The sequence below is a fragment of the Mauremys reevesii genome, linkage group 13 (genome assembly GCF_016161935.1).
Source record: "Mauremys reevesii isolate NIE-2019 linkage group 13, ASM1616193v1, whole genome shotgun sequence".
NCBI lineage: Eukaryota > Metazoa > Chordata > Testudines > Geoemydidae > Mauremys > Mauremys reevesii.
The window spans coordinates 11147728-11168430 of record NC_052635.1 but is presented as its reverse complement, the minus strand read 5'-3'; the positions used below and the strand labels follow the sequence as shown (position 1 = coordinate 11168430).

The 20703-nt window shown below is 53.9% G+C and overlaps 1 protein-coding gene across 4 annotated transcripts; it reads right to left on the bottom strand.

Annotated features, from left to right (window-relative positions):
* Positions 1 to 811: 811 nt before the first annotated feature.
* Positions 812 to 18496, bottom strand: LOC120379779 (A.superbus venom factor 1-like). Of its 4 annotated transcripts, XM_039497284.1 has the most exons (6): positions 18415 to 18470; positions 15742 to 15907; positions 4737 to 4823; positions 4327 to 4430; positions 3282 to 3417; positions 812 to 1142 (listed from the first exon to the last, which is right to left on the bottom strand). In XM_039497284.1, exons 4-6 carry the CDS (start codon positions 4352 to 4354, stop codon positions 1001 to 1003), a joined length of 306 nt encoding a protein of 101 aa, XP_039353218.1. In that variant the 5' UTR covers positions 4355 to 4430; positions 4737 to 4823; positions 15742 to 15907; positions 18415 to 18470; the 3' UTR covers positions 812 to 1000. The 4 variants fall into 4 exon arrangements, with proteins under 4 accessions (XP_039353218.1, XP_039353217.1, XP_039353219.1 ...); XM_039497283.1 differs by lacking the exon at positions 15742 to 15907 and having other exon boundaries at positions 18415 to 18493; XM_039497285.1 differs by lacking the exons at positions 15742 to 15907; positions 18415 to 18470 and adding an exon at positions 15385 to 15402.
* Positions 18497 to 20703: the final 2207 nt, after the last annotated feature.

Sequence of the window (20703 nt, the reverse complement as noted above, 5' to 3'; positions counted from 1 at the left end):
CAAGCTGCACAGTTTGAAACATGTTTAGACTGGAAACTCTTTGGGGCCAGGGCTGTGGTTTTGTTCTTTGTTCATACAGCTCCTAGCACAGGGTCTATGGTCTGTGACTGGGGGTTTTAGGTGCTACCACAATAAAAATAATCAAAGGGATCCCTGTGAAAAATTTGCCAAGTGAAAGGGGGCGAGAGGAGGGGGAATCAAATTATTTCAAGCTTCCAAGATCTGCCACTTTGTGCAACTTCTCGTTGCCACCTCACAAGCTTTGTGCTAGTGCTTCCAAAGTTACAACAGTAAATGCACTGATTCTCACAAGCATTTAGGTGCCTAATTCTCATTGATTTCAATAGTGTTAGGTGCCTAAGTACCTTTGGCAGTCTGGGACTAAGATTAAGCCTTCTCCCCTTGAAGTCAATAGCAGGACTCCCACTGACAGCAGACTATTGTATTTGGGAGAGGGCCTGAGCCCTGCCTGCCCCCTGTACAAGCCCTGCCTTCCCCCCGTGCAGGGCTGACATCGCCTGTCCCCCCTCCTTGCACATTCCTCAACACCCCACGATTTTTACAAAAAGTTGGGACAGCCAAGACAGGTCTGAAAAAAGGGACTGTCCTGGCCAAAAAGGGATGTGTGGTCACCTTAGGCACAGATAGGTACAGAAGACTCTCTCCTAAATATCCATCCATGCTTATCTAGCCACCCATTCATGCTTGTCCATCTAATTTAAGGTGTTTCTTGTGCACTCATGATCCTAGTAGCTGGTTACTTATAAAGCTCTATTGCAGACTATGTAAAAAGTCACACAGCAAGGCAGGGTAAGAATTCAGCCTTTTATATAGAGAGAAACAATAAGAAAAAAAAAGAGTGAAACCCCCAAAGAGGACAGGGCTAGCGGCGAGTGTCAGCAGCATTGGGACTCTGAGTGGAGCTGTCTCCACCTGAGGGTTATGCTCCATCTCAGCTCAAACTGTCCCCTTGGGGCTGCTGGGAAAGCTGGGTCCAAGTTTAGGTTGGGCAGCCAAACATGGTCATGGCTTCAGAGAACTCAAGGAATTCCTGGCAGAGGTTCTGGAAATCCGGCTTCTGGCATTCGTCCTCGTTGGGCCACTTCTCGATCCAGGTGTCCTTGCCAATGATGTAGGATAGCCTGGGACGGACAGGCAGGAGTGAGCAATGAGCCACAAAATGTGTTCAATTTGTTTGCTCAGTTCCTCAAGGGCAGCCGGGTTTGCCTAAGGGCATGGCCAGCGGGTATGGCAGGCCAGGGGAGGCTGATTCTCCTCAAACTGCCAGGCGTGGCCCTACTCATTCTCCATCCTGAACCCCGTCCTACTTCCCACCGCTTCCCCCGGCCACAGTCCAGGCAGGCTGCTCCTCTTCCCCAAGGGGGCTGGGGCTAGCACGGGCTGGCCTGCGGCTCGGGACTTGAAGTGGCTGGGTGCCCCCGGTGCTGGGGCCCCCCAGCTCTGGGGCTGGCGGTGCTTGAGGCACTGGGGCCACAGCATATGGTGCTCCTGGGCTGGTGGCACTGGGGCCGCGGCCTCTGGGGCTGGGGATGCTGGGGCTGCAGCGCCCAACGCTTCAGAGCTGGGGGTGCTCAGGTTAGCTGGCCGGAGGGGCCTGGGGCTGGGGCAGGGGGCTGGTAGCCACAGGGATCGGGTTGGATCTCCGGTGGGAGGAAAGGGCGGAGGAGGGGTGGTGTCGGGGTCTAGCCTTCCCAAACAGGCAGCTCCCACTCCGCCCATGCCTAAGGGCCACATCTGACTTGCAGAGAAACAGTGGGTTGCCTCCCCTCTCATAGATCCAGCCCATGGAGTACAGAGGGACTACAGATCCCAGCATGCAATGCTCCATATACAGCATGAGGATGGAACTTTCAGCCTCTGTGAGCTGCATCTTTGTTGGTGAAACTCATTTTTAGGTGCAGTTTTTACCCTAATTAATGACATTTCCACCCAGTTGAAACCTAAGTGATTTAGGAACAACTGTGGCTGGATGCAGGGACCATGAAATTGCACTGACAATGTGATCTGTTCTGGTGAAATAGTTGGGTAGCCCCCGTGAGGAATGGTGGTCCAGGGTTAGACTACGAGGCAAACCTGGATTCAATTCCCAGCAACTCCAGAAACTTCCTTTTAGTACTTTGGAGAGGTCACCTAAGGCCAGTCAGTGGGAGTTAGGAGCCTCAATACCATTGAGGACCTGGACCGTAGGCTGTCTGTGCCTCAGTTTCCCCATCTGTTAAATGAGGGTAATAATGCTGCCCTGCTTCCCATAGTGAGAATAAATACATTTGCTCTTGTGAGGCCCTCAGAAAGTACAGTAATGGGGGCCTGATGGGTACAGTAACTCCTCACTTAACCCTGTAGTTATGTTCCTGAAAAATGCGACTAAGTGAAACAATGTTAAGCAAATCCAATTTCCCCATAAGAATTAATATTAAGTTCCAGGGAAAAAAATTTTTGCCAGACAAAAGGTGTTATACACATTTTAAACAGGCAGTTTAATACAGGTACTGTACTAGAGTTGGGAGGCGCCCCTGCCGTACCCCACCCAGGCACAGCCCACTGGCACTGGAGAGGAGGCAGGCAAGGAGGCTGAAGGTGCTGTAGGTTAGGAGAACACCTTGTGCAGCAGCGGCAGCTTCCTCCACTCTGCAAGCACCAAGGGTGAGGAGGCTCAATTCTCAGCCCTCCCACTTACCCCCTTCCCAAACCCCACCCTTAACCTGCCTCTTCTCCCCCCGACCTCCTCCCCCTTTACTGCCCACTCTGCATCCTCGCTTCTCCTCCCTCCCTTCCCCCCTCCCTTCTAAATGCCACAAGCCACCTGATTGCCCCAGACAGGAGGGATGGGGAGCCTGCATGCTGAGTCCTCACTCCTTCCCCCTCCCTCCTGCCAGGGGGAATCAGCTAGCTTGTGGCGTTCAGGAGACAGGGAGGGAGGGGGAGCCTGCACTCCGAATCCTCGCTCCTCCCTCCTGCCCCCAAAACGCGGCAATTCAGCTGATTGCCAGAGGCTGGAGGCAGAGGAGGAGGGGGAAGGCGCTGATCTGCGAGGTCTGTGCTGTGGGGTGGGAGGGCGCAGGGAGGCAGCCAAACCATGTAAGAGTGGAGCATTGCACAACTTAAAAGGAGCAGGTTTCCTAACTGATCAGTAACATAACAACGTTAACCGGGACAACTTAAAGTGAGGAGTTACTGTTCCTAAAATAGATAGGGCAATTAGTTAAGGGCGTGTCTGCTTGAAACTGACTAACACAGGGTAACCACAGGAGGCTACTTACTCAGCTTCCCTGGGCCACAAGTCGGTGCTGCGTCCCCAGATCAAGTAGTCTTTGTTACGCTCCAGCCTCAGAGACTCCCTGCATTTTATGTGACTGATGAATTGGCGGGTTTTTCCTTGCGGATTTTCATCAGTCCCTGTGAAAAAAGATGTCACATATAAGAGCAGAGTGAGGACGAGATAATATGGGGTGGAGAGGGATGGAGATGAAAGGAACAGAGAAGAGGAGACTCCTAAGTGTTCTCTTGAGGTTTCAGTACAAATTCAGCCCCAGAGTGACTGCAACAATAACCAATCACTGAAGCTCCAGCAGTCACTAGAGACAGGAAGGACCGTCTTGTGGCTGTGGCACTGGGCTGGGCCTCAAGAGGTCAGGCCTCAGCTCCTGTTTCTGCCACAGACTCCTGGTGTGACCTTGCACGAGTCACTCGATCTCCTGGGACTCACCCCACCTGTGAAATGGGGCTAATAAATCCACCCAGTGTCGATTTAGATTGTAACCTCATCAAGGCAGGGGTTGTATCTGGATATGTCCAGTGCTTAGCACAAGGGGCCCCTAATCTCAGGTAATACAAATAATTAGAGCAGTCAAATCAGCTCCCAGCGAGTGAAGCTGCTTTGAGCTCAGTTAGATCCTGCTTCCTTTGCCTTTATATTGATTTATAAAAATCAGCATTGAGGAAGAGAGACTCCACGTCCCCTATAGCCACTTGGGCCAAAGGGCCACCAAGTCTGGGATCTTGACTCCCCCAGTGGCCAATACCAATTGCTTCAGAGGAAGGTTGAAAAAGCCCATAATGAGACTGGTCAGTTGTGCCAAGCTGACCACAGGGAAAGGTTCCCCCTGTTATTTTGTTTGCCTAGGAGGGTTGAGCAAATTCCTTCTTGTCCCTTGTGGCGACAGGTTAATGCCTTGGAGCATGAGACTAGATTAACCTTGGGGCTTTAGCACTGTCTCTGGCTAAGAGAAATAGCTCTTATGCCAGCCTTTATCCCAAAGGCCATTCAAAGAAATTGCACCCTGATTGTAGAAGGGGAGCTCTTACCTGCTTTAATGATTTCCAAAATTTTCATGGTGTAGTAGTCAGAACTACTGACTGCATATGTTAATTGTTGTATCTTCAATAAATGCGGCGTATTGCCCTTTCCCCTGAAAAAGATCACAGCACGGGCGGTTGTGAGGATAAGCATATTAAAGATTGGGAAGTGCTCAGATACTAGGAAATAGGGGCAGATAAATACTTAGGTTAGATTGAATCTTAAACCCTCATCTGATTTTGTTCATTTCTGGGAGCTTAAGGCCCCAAAATCTCATCAAGTTTCTGCCCCAGCAGATCCAGACCTTACCCCTGATTCAGCCTCAAAGGCAAACTTTACAATCCAAATCGAATTCCGAACCCTGTCTCTGTGCTCTCCTCATGGAAAAAGATGCAGCAGATCCAAATTACACATTTACCATAATCTACTCCAGGTTCACAGGCTTCCTCCATTCGCTTGTTCAGAGTGATGGGATCCTCTGTCTTCTGCTGCATGAAGCAGCTTTCTGTGGGGAAGGAAGATGGGGAGAGAATCACCAAGGGAGACCATAGTTTCAGCTCTGTTATTACTGACATACAGGTGCCCAGCTATTTGAATCCTGGGTGAGCTGCGCTAACCCACACAGTGACCACTGACAGGCCCACCTCCTCCGACAAGGGAATGGCCATGGAAAAAAAATAGGGAGTGCTCAGCACCCACCAGCCACAGCTACTCGGCGGGGCTGCCGATCAGCTGTTTGGCGGGTGGCAGGAGGCACTTGGCAGAGAGCAGCTGGCGGGGGCCTCTGGGGAGGGAGCAGAGCGGGGCCAGGAAGTGGCAGAGCGAGGGTGAGGTCTCAGGGGAAGGGGCGGAGTGGGGGTGGATCACTCACCAGGAAAAATAAAAGTCAGTGCCTGGGTTATGGGGCACAGTAAAAGATGAAACAAGGGATGGAGGGGTAGGTTGCAGGGTCTAAATGAGGTGATCCTGAGCAGACAGACTCAGACAGCTCTAAAGGAATCAGTAGATGTTGCCCAGAGGAACTCTGCCTGGGTGTATGAAATAACCAAGAACCATAAGTAGGCCTGGCAATCCCAGCTAACTTCCCTCTCTGCACTGATGGATCTCTGCCTGGGTCAGCGCCAGGAGGAGCCTGGTCACAGGACTTAGTGGAGCTGCAGATGGGGAATCAAAGGTGATGGGAAGGACAGATCCGGAGACTGAGCGCCTCTCTGTATGCCCGGCAGACAGCAGGGCTACAGCAAGTTCCCCACTGAACAACGGCCCCACCAATGGGTCTCCACCCTCTTCTAGAGGATCCCTTCCTAAGACTCAGCGGGGAGTGGAGCCTCCATGGATCATTCAAACTGACAGTGGGGGGCTGAGGGGTGCTAGCTGTGGGCATCCTGGAGTGAGATGACCCAGATATTTTAAAGAATACCTGACTTCATGTCACCACCCCCCACCCCCACACTGGATTCCAACCATTGAAACAGCTGGTATGTTTCCACTGAAGTTTCAGAACCAGGGAGGAGCATCCCTGTTGGAATGGCTGGAAACCCAGCAACTCCTGCATCCCAGACTGCCCTGCTTCCATGTGTGCAGCCCCACTTCATGGTGTGACGGGTTCAGTCACGGAGACCCCCTTGGGACTGTCACCTGATGTGCTGAAACTACCTTTGAGCCCATTTTATTTGCCACCTTGGGACTTTAGAACCCTGTCTTGTTGAGCAAGACAGGCAGCCTGCTGCAACACAGACCCAGAGTCTGAACCACACCCCCAAAGCTGCAGTTTAAGCTGAAAGGAGCTTAGCAAGTACTCCTGTCTCCAGCACCACTGTTTGCTCCCCCAGGTATTAATTACTTACTCTTGGTTAATTAATAAGCAAAAGTGTTCTTATTAAGCATAAAAAGTAGGACTGAAGTGGTTCCAAGTAATAACAGACAGAACAAAGTAAGTTACCAAGCAAAATAAAACAAAACATGCAAGTTTAAGCCTAATACATTAAGAAACTGAATACAGGTAAATCTCACTAAGCTTCTTTCATAGACTAGACTTCTTCCTAATCTGGGCCCCATCCTTTCCCCGGTACAATCCTTTTTAGTTCCAGCTCAGGTGGTAGCTAGGGGATTTCTCATGACTGGCAGCCCCCTTTGTTCTGTTCCACCCCTTTATATCTTTGGCACAAGGGAACCCTTTGCCTCTCTCTGGGTTCCCACCCCTCCTTCTCAATGGAGAAGCACCAGGTTTAAGATGGATTTCAGTATCATTTGACATGTTCACATGTCCTGTGAGACTTCATTACCCGCTGGCTGGCACACAGGTATACAGGAAGGCTTAAAAGTAAACAGAGCCATTTACAACCAATTGTCCTAGTCAATGGGAGCCATCAAGATTCTAAACTACCATTAATGGCCCACACTTTGCATAACTACAATAGGACCTCAGAGTTATATTTCATATTGCTAGTTTCAGATACAAGAATGATACATTCATACAAACAGGATGAACACACTCAGTAGATTATAAGCTTTGTAAGGATACCTTAGAAGAGACCTTTTGCATAAAAGCATATTCCAGTTACATTATATTCACATTCAAAGTATATTTTCATAAAACATATGGAGTGCAACATCACACATGGATCAGCTAGCTTCACGTAGCCCCCAAGGCCCTGATGGGCAGAGAGGAGGAACTGATGTCTGCAATACCCGGCCCCTCCTAGGCCACCCAGCTAGCTAGAGAAATTCTGCTTCTACGTCCTGCTGCCAGTTCTCCTGCAATTGGCAGGTGGGGTTGCCATTGGAGAAGAGAAGGAGAGACCACAGGTGAGGGTAGGTGGTCAGGGAGGGTGGAAACCATCTGCAAATGTGGGGGAGAGGGGATAGGAGAGGGAGTGAAGGAAGCTATTGAAACTCTGTGGGAGTGAGGGGCAGGATTCAGGTTGGGAAGGTGGGTCCTGGGGGTTCCTACAGCCTCCAAGGCCTGTTCTGCTCCCTGGCCCGATCCCAGGCCCTGCAGACCCTTCTGAGTCCTCTCTTGCCTCTGCTCCCCAGGCGTGCATCCCCCACATGTTTCCACTGAGGGTACCCTCACCCCAACAGGGCCGCCCAGAGGGGGGGGCAAAGGGGGCAATTTGCCCCGGGCCCTGGGTTCCGCAGGGGCCCCCAAGAGAACAGCGGAGGCTCCCGCCTCCTCCCCTCTCCGGGAGCCCTAGCGCACCAAGCGCCGAGTCTCCGCCGGGGCCCCTGAGCCCCGCCCCGCTCAGAGCCGCGTGGTGAGAGGGCGGGGCTGGGAGCTCCAACGGGGCCTGAGCCCCGCCCCGCTCAGAGCGGCGTGGGGAGGGGGCGGGGCAGCTGCCTCCGCTCGGCCCGGAGCTCACAGCCCCGCCCCCTCCCCACGCGGCTCTGAGCGGGACGGAGCTCAGGCCCTGCCGGAGACGCGCTCGGGTAAGAGGCCGAGGCCGAGGGTGGGGGGAGGGACCCGCCGCCGCCGCCGCCGAAGCGCAGCCCGGTCTTCGGCGGCGGGGGGCCCCTTCTGTTCCGGGACCCACCGGCGTGCCCGAAAGCACGCGGCAGGGACACCCCCCCCCCCCGCCACCGAATTACCGCCGAAGACCGGGCTGCGCTTCAGCGGCGGGTCCCGCTTCAGCGGTAATTCGGCAGCGGGGGGCTCCCGCCGCGGGTCTTCGGGGCACTTCGGCGGCGGGTCCCGGAACGGAAGGGCCCCCCGCCGCCGAAGACCCCGGGCCCCCGGAATCCTCTGGGCGGCCCTGCCGGTGCGCGCCATTGTGCCTGCAGGCACTGCGTTGGGGACCACTGGTCTAGGAGACCAACTTATAGTGGAATAATCAAAAACTGGGTGAGGCTGCTCTGTTATTATAATATCACTTGATTACTGATCCTCCAAATGTATTGGCAGCCCAGCCATATGTTTCTTGAAGCTCAGAACTTCCTAATGCCCTTTAAAAAGTTACACTCGTTATTTTCTAACTTTACTTAAAAAAACCATTGATCTTTGCTTTTAGAAACGTCCAGTTTTTAACTTTTTGCATGCCCTTTAAATGTCAAGCTGACAATCCACTTTCCGCATTACAGCTAGGCAGTAAATATTGATGGAATAATCACAATTGTTAATTATTCCTGAGTGAAAATAGTTTAAAGTTGTAAATAGTCTCTCAGGAGTTTATTTTCCCCCTTCTGTTCAGTTGCTCATATCACTGGGTGTTAGGAACTTTTGGAGAGGCAGATATATCCAGAAGAACTGGCTGTGGCACCATACCATTTCAAAAGGGGATTGTAGCAGGGTGGACCCTGCTCCTGCCCGAAGGGGTTTAAAAGTGGCCTAGCAGGGCTTGAGAGCTGCTGCTCCAAAAAGCTGGGCTGATTGAGGAAGTGGCTGCAGCTGGGGGCCATGCCCCAAACTGTGAAACAGTGCCTTATAAGAAGGCAGGGAAGCCAGAAGCCAGACAGTCTCTCTCTGGCTGTCGAGAGAGATGGGCCTGGCTGCTTAGGAGCTTGAGACTGGATACCTGAGTGCAGCAGGGCTAGGGAAGGCTGAGGAGCTGGGGAGCTCCAGCCTAGAAAGCCCCAGGCTGCGGCCTAGCAGTGGGCCAACAGGTACTGTGGGTTGCAGAGGGCAACCTAGGGGTAGGCCAAGGCAGCAGGTCCAAACCCAACTTTGCCTGTGATGAGTAGGCTGATACTGCAGTCTGCCCCAGAGTGTGGGGCTAGACAATGACTGGCAGTAGCCAAATACTGAGGCAAGGTAGGGATAGAGGGTGGGGGTTCTTCTTCGAGTGATTGCTCCAATGCATTCCAGTTAGGTGTGCGCGCCGCGCGTGCACGGCATCTCGGAACTTTTTTACCCTAGCAACCCCGGCGGGCCGGCTGGCGCCCCCTGGAGTGGCGCCGCTATGGCGCTAAATATATACCTCAGCCGGCCCGTCCGCTCCTCAGTTCCTTCTTACCGCCCGTGACGGCCAGTTGGAACTGTGGAGTGCTCTCTGTCCTCCACAACCCTAGCTCTCGCTACTTTTTCTTGTACATAGTTTGTTTAGTCTTAGTATAGTTAGTTCAGTATTTAGTTAGTTAGTAATTTAGGTAAGGATAAGGGGGGTAGTTCCTCCCTTTCCTTCCCCGGTGCGGGCTCATGCCCAAGGCACCGGGCTTTAAGCCCTGCGCAGCGTGCCAGAGGCCTATGTCGGTTGGTGACCCTCACGGCTCTTGCCTCCGTTGCCTGGGCAAAGGACACCGCACGGACAAGTGCGCTATCTGCTCAGCTTTCAAGCCGCGGACCCGTAAGGAGCGAGACATTCGCCTCAAACAGCTCCTTATGGAGGCGTCCCTCCAACCCCCGGCACCGCCCGCGCCGGCACCGAGGGCTTCATCGGTGCAGAGTGCACCCGCGGCACCGAGCCGTTCCAGCACCGCGGCCCCGGTACCTAAGCCGGCGGCCAAGAAGACCCGGCGCCGCTCGCTTTCACCTTCAAACAGTCAGCAGCTGGCAAAAGCAGTGGCAAAAGCCCGCACGGAGGACGCCGCGAAAGTGGCTGCGGCCGTGCGTAAAGCGGGCCCTGGGCCCTCGACTCCGGCACCGCAAGCGCCGTCGAGTCCGGCATTGCCGCGCTCCCCGGCACCGACCGTGGTGGAGCCAAGGCTGCCATCGACGCCGGAGACCTTCTCCTCCGCACGTGAGCTAATCCGGCTCATAGAGGCACCGAGCCTCCAGCCCCCAGCACCGCCAGTGCGGGCTTTTGCATCAGTGGGGAAACCGGCCAGAATGACATGGCCGCCCTCTCGGGACGAACGGCATGGAAGGCGCTCCCGGTCCCGGTCCCGGCGCAGGTCACCGTCCCGCCGTTCAGGATCTCGACGCCGCTCCTCATCCCGGCACCGAGCACCATCCCGACGCCGCTCCTCATCCCGGCACCGAGCACCATCCCGACGCCGCTCCTCATCCCGGTACCGTACTCAATCTCGGTACCGGTCGTACTCCCGGCACCGATCCAGGTCACCGTACCGACAGTACCGACGGAGATCTCCATCCCGGCACCGTTCACGACACCGCGACTCGCGAAGTCATTCCCGGCACCGCAGATCCCGGTCCCGGTCGAGCTCCCGGCGCCGGTCGAGCTCCCGGCGCCGCGGTGGCCAACGGTCACGATCGCCGTCCAGCCGGCGCTACTCATATCGACCCTCGGCTCCGTCGGCGGAGGGACTCCCGTCCTCAGCGGTTCAATCCCTCGGCGCCTCGGCACCGCCTTGGCCATCCCGCCCAGCATCGGTGGCCTCCGGTGCGGATGATACCGCCCACCAGTTGCCGACCCCGCAAGGACTCCATCATGAGCAGTGGGGCTACTGGGTCCCCTGGGCGCATCATGAGGCGCAGGGCACCCCTTTTCCTTTGCGGGATGGGACCACCGGGACCAGGGTCCCCGAGGCGACAGTTAGCCGGCCGCCTCCCTCTCCTCCGCACGAGCCCTCCGCTCCTCCGGACCGTCAATTAGCCACACCGCACGACAAAGCGGAGGCTCAACCACCAGCCCCGGTGCCAGAACCAATCGGGCAGGGCGTCTCTTCATCGTCCTCGCCGGACGAGGCGGTGGCAGGTGCTGCGGCCAACGAGCCCCCGCCCATTGACCTTCGGGCCTTCCAGGACCTGCTTCGCCGAGTGGCGGCGGCCATGGGTCTCCCCGTCGCGGAGGTCCAAGAGGATGAGGACCCGATCACCAATGTGGTGGGCGCGGACACTCCCGTCCGAGTGGCATTGCCCTTCGTGCGGACAATTCAAAAAAACGCCACTACGCTCTGGCAGACCCCCGCTTCCATTCAACCCACAGCACGCGGGGTCGAGCGTAAGTACTCAGCCCCCCCAACGGGCTATGAGTACCTCTACTCCCACCCGACCCCGGACTCCCTGGTCGTTCAATCCGTTAACGACCGTGAGAGACACGGCCAACCTGCCCCTGCGCCCAAATCCAAGGACGCCCGACGCATGGACCTGCTCGGCCGTAAGGTCTACTCCGCAGGGGGCTTACAAATGCGGATTGCGAACATTATGGTCCTGCTCGCCAGGTACGTCTTTGACATCTTGACGTCCCTGGCGAAGTTCACGGAGCTCCTGCCATCAACATCTCGCCAAGAGTTCTCGGCCTTGTTGGAGGAGGGAAAAAAGTCCTCCAGGTCCTCTATCACGGCCGCCCTCGACGCCGCGGACTCCGGGGCTCGGACCTTGGCATCCGGCGTGACGATGAGGCGCATCTCCTGGCTGCAATCCTCCCTGGCCGACGCCTTTCTCTACCCCTGGACGGATCGCCTCCTCTACGCCTTCCCTCCAGTTCCGCTCGTGCACCGAGTGCTCCTGAAGCTTCGGAGGGACAGAGCCCACGTCATTCTCATAGCGCCGGCCTGGCCGAGGCAGCACTGGTACACCCTGCTGCTCGAGCTCTCCGTTCGGGACCCCATTCCCCTTCCGTCGTGGCCGGACCTCATCACCCAGGACTTCGGCAGACTCCGCCATCCGAACCTGCAGTCCCTCCATCTTACAGCTTGGTACCTGAGTGGTTGACCCACGCAGAGAGGGGCTGTTCCGCGGCAGTTCAGCAAGTCCTCCTTGAAAGTCGAAAGCCTTCCACTCGCTCCACTTATCTCGCGAAGTGGAAGAGGTTCGCGCTTTGGTGCGATCAGCGATCTCTGAATCCATTCGTAGTTCCGGTGCCTACCATCCTCGACTACCTTTGGTACCTTAAGGAGCAAGGTCTTGCAGTCTCCTCATTGAAGGTTCACCTGGCAGCAGTGTCCGCCTTTCGTCCATCGCTGGAAGGTCGGTCCATCTTCTCCAACCAGATGGTTTCCCGCTTCCTTAAAGGCTTGGACCGCTTGTACCCGCCGGTGCGGCGTCCTGCCCCGACCTGGGATTTGAACCTCGTCCTGGCCAAACTGATGGGTCCCCCCTTCGAGCTCTTGGCCACGTGTTCGCTACTCTACCTCTCCTGGAAGACAGCTTTCCTCGTCGCCATCACATCCGCGAGACGAGTTTCTGAGCTTCGAGCACTAACGGTGGGCCCACCTTACACCGTCTTCCATGCAGACAAGGTACAGCTTCGGCCACATCCGGCCTTCCTCCCTAAGGTGGTATCGGCCTTCCACCTCAACCAGGAGATCTTCCTCCCGGTCTTCTTCCCGAAGCCGCATGCCTCGCCTCGGGAACAACAGCTTCACAACCTGGACGTCCGCAGGGCGCTTGCCTTTTACATCGAGCGGACGAAACCTTTCCGGCGTTCGACCCAGTTGTTTGTCGCCGTCGCCGACCGCATGAAGGGTGAGCCGGTCTCCTCCCAGACAATTTCGTCCTGGGTCACTGCATGTATTCGGACCTGTTACGAGCTTGCTCGCGTGCCGCCATGCCGCCTCACCGCTCACTCGACAAGGGCGCACGCCTCATCGGTTGCCTTCCTGGCCAACGTTCCGATCCAGGACATCTGTCGAGCGGCCACCTGGTCTTCAGTCCACACCTTCGCCTCCCACTACGCGTTGGTGCAGCAGTCTAGAGACGACGCAGCCTTCGGCTCTGCGGTATTACGTTCCGCCACGTCTCACTCCGACCCCACCGCCTAGGTAAGGCTTGGGAATCACCTAACTGGAATGCATTGGAGCAATCACTCGAAGAAGAAAAGACGGTTACTCACCTGTAGTAACTGTTGTTCTTCGAGATGTGTTGCTCCAATCCATTCCAGACCCGCCCTCCTTCCCCACTGTCGGAGTAGCCGGCAAGAAGGAACTGAGGAGCGGACGGGCCGGCTGAGGTATATATTTAGCGCCATAGCGGCGCCACTCCAGGGGGCGCCAGCCGGCCCGCCGGGGTTGCTAGGGTAAAAAAGTTCCGAGATGCCGTGCACGCGCGGCGCGCACACCTAACTGGAATGGATTGGAGCAACACATCTCGAAGAACAACAGTTACTACAGGTGAGTAACCGTCTTTTCCCTGAGACAGAAAGGGAGACCCCGAGAGAAAGGGGTACTGCTAGGGGGCAGCACCCCATGTAAAAGGGCACCGGGTCCAGGGAGGGACACGGGGGCCTGAAGACAGGTGGATCACCAGCCTGCAGAGGGTGCTCCAGGGCTGGACTGAGCTAAATTCGGAGAGCAACCAGTAGGAGGCGCCGCAGGTGTGAGTCGACCCGTTTACAGGGATGTAACATGTAGAAACACCAACGTGTCTGGCTTCTGAGTGTGGAAAGCCACTTAGTCACAGAAATCCCAAAAGTTCCTGTATGTTGTACTGAACTGGTCCAAACTTTTTTTTTCCCCTTGGTTTGCTTCTACAATGAATGGTAAATCTGTCATGTAAAACTGTCCCACTGAAGACAATGGCCAAATTCCCATGGACTACAAAGAAGTAGATTGGCCTTAAGCCTGGGAGTCTGTCACTGTATTGTACTATAAAACAAAGGATCAGAGTTTGGGTCCTAGGCTCCTGAGGAACAGAGGCTGGGAGCCTTGTGGAGACAGAGAGACAGACTACTTCACTGGTTTAACTTCATTGCCTTTACTCCTAACTTACAATGGTGTGAGATTAGGATAAAGCCTAGTATGTGTTCATTCCTTTATGAAGAGGGAATGCTTTTCACGTTGGCAATTTTTTCCCTTCCAGGTGGTAGCTGGAGAGATGTTGACAGGCTCCACTAGCAGCTGTATTTAGTCCTTCTGGCCAGAGGAGGTTATTGCAATACTGGAGTCCAAAAATGTGGGGCAGGATGAGTGAGGATTTAGAGGGGGCAGGGATGCAGAGAGCTGAAAAATAAAGGGAATCTCAAAGGAAACTCACCAAAACCACAAATGAAAATATCTTACAGAGTAAACTGTCGAAAGCAGCGTGCGGTGTTTCACTCAAACCTGTGATCTCAATATATGGAAGCTCTACTGCTAAAACTGCATGTACCATTTTGGGAATACTCCTCTAGGCACCCAAATATCCTTACATGTTGGCTTGCTCACTGATTTAACAGTGTGACAAGTCAGCTTGGTTGAAGCCAGGGGAAGAACAAACAAAAATAACTGGGGACTTACGGGGCTCATCCAAATGTTCTAGATAAATGCCTTGTTGCAGTCAGAGACCCATAAACAAAGGCAACAAGGGTGCTCCCAGCAAGCTGCTTCCAACTTCCCAATTGGTGTGGTTCCTACATCCAGCCAAATGCTGAGGATGAACACAAGCCAGCCCAATTTAGAGTCCTTTCCTGACAGGGCAGTTTGTTTTAGTGAGGCCTGGACATATCCCACCCCTGCAATCCCTGCACTGTTGTAAACATTCTGCTCAAGGAGAGTGTTTACTTTCTCCTTGACAACCACTAAATGGGACCTGTACAAACCATCACTACAATGATGCCCTGATTTCATAGTTCCAGGCAATCTACTGAAGAGGAGTTAGACACAGCAAGTCATTTCTGGCAAGCCCACGTACAACTCCTTTGACATGCAGTTTGTAAGGTAGAATTTTCAAGAAGGCCCAGCACTGAATGCACTGCTCCTAGTGAGGTCAATGGTGAAACTTCCATTCATTTAAAGTAAGGTAAATGCAGAACACTTTGGAGCCTCCACCCTCCATTTTCCTCTCTTAACGCCCCCTCGCCCGGGTGAATGTTTGCACTACACCTGACAGGCCTATGCAGGGTAATTTCCTAGGTGTGAAAAAAATACAGGTCCTGGGCTCTCTCATAGTATTTTGTTTGTATTTGAAGGGATCAAAGATCTATTTTATGGCTTTCCTACTGCTTTTAGATAATAGTCTTAAAACAAGACTAAACTTGACAGACAAGCTCTGCATCTTCTCAACAGCCCAGAGTAAAGATAAAGGGAACATTAATGTTATTCTAAATTATGAGAAGGAATCAGACTGCACAAGAGCTGTAATCCACAAGAATGAATTTTCATTCCACTTGTCCTCCACTTTCAACTCATCAGAAGTTGTGATACATGGTCCTACTTGTATTTTGGCTTTCAACTCCCTCGTATATCTTATGTGGTTGAAAATTGAATTCCTGATTTACACTGAAGATTAGGGAATGATAAATGCTATCACTTACCTGCAGTCACAATTTTAGAGGATTCTGGCATTATGAGCAAAACAGGCATTTCATGTGGGTGATTACTAGTGCTGACAAAGATAGGTAAGAGAGGGCCAAGTCTTGTTAATAAATAATAAAAACCCTCTCAAGTTCCACATTTAGTATCATGAATTTTTCATAACAGAAACAATCAGAAACAATCAAATTATAATGATTAATTTGCTTAAATAATACAAAGTCACTGGCTGTGTTGCAAACTTTTCAAGGAAGATGGGAGATGTTTCCAAAGTTAATTCACGTTTGCTCTTTGGATAGTTGGCAGCATAAGTCATTTAGTGACCACTGATACACAAAACTGTCACAGGGTCTACTCACCACAGCGGCACCTCCTGCTGGCCATCCTGTGGATTAGCTTTGCCAGTTGGTGCGCCCTCTTCAGGGGGTGCCTCTCCTGTTGTCCTCTCACCCTGCGGACCCGCCTCACTCCAGGAACTGCAGCATCCTCTTCATGATTCTCCCTTCCGGGTTACCTACAGTCCTTCTATAGTAGTGGTTCCCAAACTTTAACAACCTGTGAACCCCTTTCACTAAAAAGTCAAGTCTCACGAACCCTCCTACAAATGATTATTTCCAGGGATTTTCTCGTTTGCCTGAGTATAAATTATAAAAGCAGTGATCTTGGAAATATAAAATTTGTTTTTATGTCATGCTTATTACACACTATGTATTAAGTGTCCCTGGCCTCTGTTTGCCAGAAGCTGGGAATGAGTGAAAGGGGATGGATCACTTGATGATTACCTGTTGTGTTCATTCCCTCTGGGGCACCTGGCACTGGCCACTGTCGGAAGACAGGATACTGGGCTAGATGGACCTTTGGTCTGACCCAGTAGGGCCATTCTTATGTTCTTACATACCATTACAGTATTTTTATTACATTATGAAAATGGCAACACTCTTCCAAGATCTCACTTTTGTAGCTTGTATCACTTTGAATAAGCCTGTTATAAGACAAGGCTCCTATCTTTCATCAAGGAGTATCAGATGTGAAACAACATGAAGATATTTAAGAAGCCAACTCAAAGAGTTCCTCCTACACAAGCATTCAGGTCTTGAGCAGTCCAGACAAACGACGCACGTTACAACAAAGCTTAAACTTGTTTATCATAATAATTTAAAAAAACAATACTAGCTGCCTATTTAATTTTAAAAACCGCAAAAAATATCCACTTCCCTTTCTTATAAGGAGTCTTGAAGTTTAAATCTCCTCAGTGTGATAGATATACATGCTTTGATCCTCTTAGCTCTTGGAAGTCCAGGGGCTCCGGGCTGCTGGCCCTGTGCTGCCCAGGGTCCCTAGGGACAGCTCTGTCTGCCATTAGGGAATTTTTTCCTGAGAACCCCCTGTAACATTTTGTGAACCTCCAGGCAGGGGCAGCTCCAGCGATTTCGCTGCCCCAAGCACGGCGGCATGCCGCGGGGGGCACTCTGCCGGTCGCTGGTCCCGTGGCTCCAGTGGACCTCCCGCAGACGTGCCTGTGGAGGGTCCGCTGGTCCCGCAGCTCCGGTGGACCTCCCGCAGGCACGCCTGCGGATGCTCCACCCCAGTCGTGGGACCAGCGGACCCGCTGCAGGCATGCCTCCCAGGTCGCCCCATGCCGCCCCAAGCACGCGCTTGGCGTGCTGGGGCCTGGAGCCGCCTCTGCCCCCAGGGGTTCTTGAACCCCAGTTTGGGAACCACTGTTCTATAGAAATAGTCTCAGGCAGTCTTCTCCTGTGCTGCCCTGATGATGCCACTTGCCCAGTGGCCGGTAAGGGAACCTGGGCCTGCCCTGTACTCTGCGTTCCAATCCAGGGACCCTCAACTCAGCAGTTCTGGGCTCTAGCCTCTCAGCCCTCACTGCACCTTCTCTGGACTGCTTCCTACTCTGTCTTGTTCCCTCCTTCTCTGAGAGTATCAGCTCCAAACAGGGCCGGCTCTAGAGTTTTTGCCGCCCCAAGCAGCGCACTGAATTGCCGCCCTGGGCTGGGGGGGGGCAGTCCCTGCGCCCTTAGGGCGGCAGGCGTGTCTAAAGGGCTCTGGGCTCCCCGCTGCGCGGAGCCCAGAGCCTTTTAAATCCCAGCCGCGGCCGGAATCAGAAGGCTCCGGGCTGCCCGCCGCGGCGGGGAGCCCAGAGCCTTTTAAGTCCCAGCCGCGGCTAGGATTTGCTGGGGCGGGGGCGGCGCTCTGGCGGTTGCGGGTTGGCAGCTCCGGTGGACCTCCCGCAGGCAGGGCCGCCCAGAGGATTCCGGGGGCCCGGGGTCTTTGGCGGCGGGGGGCCCCTTCCGTTCCGGGACCCGCCGCCAAAGTGCCCCGAAGATCCGCAGGGGGGGGTCCCCGCCGCGGGTCTTCGGGGCACTTAGGCGCGGGCCCCGGAACAGAAGGGGCCCCCCGCTGCCGAAGACCGGCTGCGCTTCGGCGGCGGCGGGTCCCTCTTTTCCCCACCCCGGCCGGTCCCCTTCCCACCCCGGCCCGGCGGGTCTCGCTTCCTTCCCCGCCGCCCGGCCCGGCGGGTCTCGCTTCCTTCCCCGCCGGGACCGACCCCGGCGGGTCTCGCGTCCCTTCCCCCCCGGCCCGGACCGACCCCGGCGGGTCTCGCTTCCCTTCCCCCCCGGCCCGGACCGGCCCCGGCGGGTCTCGCTTCCTTCCCCGGCCCGGTCTCGCTTCCCTCCCCGCCGGGACCGACCCCGGCGGGTCTCGCTTCCCTACCCCACGGCCCGGACCGACCCCGGCGGGGCTCGCTTCCTTCCCCCGGCCCGGCCGGCCCGGCGGGTCTCGCTTCCTTCCCCCGGCCCGGCCCAGCCCCGGCGGGTCTCGCTTCCCTTCCCGGCCCGGCCCGGCCCGGCGGGTCTCGCTTCCTTCCCCGGCCCGGCCCGGCCCGGCCCCGGCGGGTCTCGCGTCGCTTCCCTTCCCCGGCCCGGCCCGGCCCGGCCCAGCCCAGCCCCGGCGGGTCCCACTTCCCTTCCCCCGGCCCGGCCCGGCCCCGGCGGCTCCCGCTCCCCCCCCCTTACCGGAGCGCGTCTCTGGAGGGGCCTGAGCTTCGTCCCGCTCAGAGCCGCGTGGGGAGGGGGCGGGGCTGTGAGCTCCACGCCGAGCGGGGGCAGCAGCCCGCCCTCCCCACGCCGCTCTGAGCGGGCGGGGCTCAGGGGCTCGGCAGGAGACTCAGCGCTCGATGCACCGAGGCTCCAGAGAGGGGCGGAGGCGGAGCCTCCGCTTTTCTCTTGGGGCCCCCGGGGCAAATTGCCCCCTTTGGGCGGCCCTGCCCGCAGGCATGCCTGGGGAGGTCCACGGGCCATCTGCCGCCCTCCCCAGGATGCCACCCCAAGCGGGTGCTTGGCCCGCTGGTGCCTAGAGCCGGCCCTGGCTCCAAACCAACTTCTTCCTCCCTCTTCCAAGGGAGTGACTGCCCTTTTCCCCAGCCACCCTGTCTGTTCTCAGCTCCTGGGGTTTATAGGCCCCATTTATTTCTATACAGCTGAGTCTGCTCACCATCAATTCCTGCTCCCTGGCTCTCCCTCCAGGTGCAGCCTGTGGAGTTAATTGGTCTACCTGGCCACTTTAACCCCTTCTAATCCTGTGTGGGGTGGACACCCCATCATAAGTACCCAAGGAGAAATGAAGGATTATTTTAGATATTATATAGTCCACTGCTCTATAGGTCTGATCCAGTTCGCGCTGAAGTCTATGGAAAGATGCCCTATGACTTCAATGTGCTTTAGATTAGGCCCTCTAAGAGTTGTCAGTGTCTCACTAATATTCCAAAACCAAAACACTTTGTTTTACACTTGTTTAGAGACAACAGTGTACTTACTTATCACATCGCTTACAAAACCGAAATACTAAAAGCAAAGAAATGGAATGGTTAGAGCATCATAAATCTTACCTTACTCACGTACTAAAAACCACAAACATATTATTGTGATCAAGATAAAGAAATGCACATTACATTACATCACATCACAACAACCTTAACTCTGTCCCTTGGATGGTAGAGGCTTTTTCTGTATAATTTCTGTTATCTTGATCCTGGTTATGTTGAAATATGTTTTTCTTTGTACTTGTGTTTGGAATTTCCCTGTGTAGGTGAGTGTGTGGGTCAGTGACTTTGTGTTTTGACATTGTTCATTTGCCTACATAAAGGAAAAAGAACATCATAGGCCAACATTTTCAAAATTGGCACCTAAAGTTAGGCCTCTTAAAGAGCTGGTAAGATTTTCAGAGTTAGGTGCTTAACGTGACTCAACTTCCATTAAATTTCATTGAGAGTTATAGGTATCCAGCACCCCTGAAATTCAAGTCTCTTATTTAGGTGTCTAAATATGGATTTGTGCATCTATCCTAGGCATGGCAATATGGATTTTTGGCCATTAAAAATTAAATAAATGGAATAGAAGAGTCTCCAGATTTTAAAGGATTTATAGGTGCTTGTCACGTTATTAATGTTTTTGCAAGTTATTGACAATCTAATAACTGTTTGGCTATGTCCTTCTGGAACGTCATTTTCCACATACCTAAAGAGATGGGTGTTTACACCACACATAACCTACAACACGTATTAGACAAAGGATCCTGTGCAGTCTTGCCTCATGCTGTGCATTCCTGAGAAGATATATTCATTCACTGTGCATCTACATGAGTTAGATATGTTTAATGCTCCTCCCATCATGGGGTGTTAGCAGGAATGGAACCTGGGGCCTTCAGCAGAAGCCTCCACAACTTGAGCCAAAGAACTGTTGATGTACCTGACTCTTACCCGATATGTGGGCCAGATACTGTGGTCTGTGTGCGCGACACAATACCTAAAGCTAAGGTATTACATATGCATGCCTATTACTCCAAACATTGGTAAACAGTGCGAGAAAGTTCTAACAAGTTCAATAACTGACAAGACAAATACCCATGCTCTCAAAGAGCCTTGCAAAGGTGGGTAAGCATTATAAACCCACTTTTACAGCTGGCCTAAATAAAGATGTTTGAAGCAATACATATGAGAGGCACTTGACTTCAGTGGAGTTGCACCAGTTTAAACCAGCAGACAGTTTAGCCCAATGAATGTAAGTTTCTCTAAGTAGCCTTTAGTGACAATGTGAGTGAGGCAATATCTTTTATTGGTTGGTGAGAGTGACGAGCTTTCAAGCTTACACAGATGACCTGAAGAAAGGCTCACCTACCCTATCTCTCTAATATCCTGGGACCAGCACAATGGAGACCAGAACCCTGCTCTCTGCAAAGCCATGAGCTCTGAGAATGCTTACTGCAACCCATACATAGAAAGGACTTGGCACTAGCCTAGGCCATTC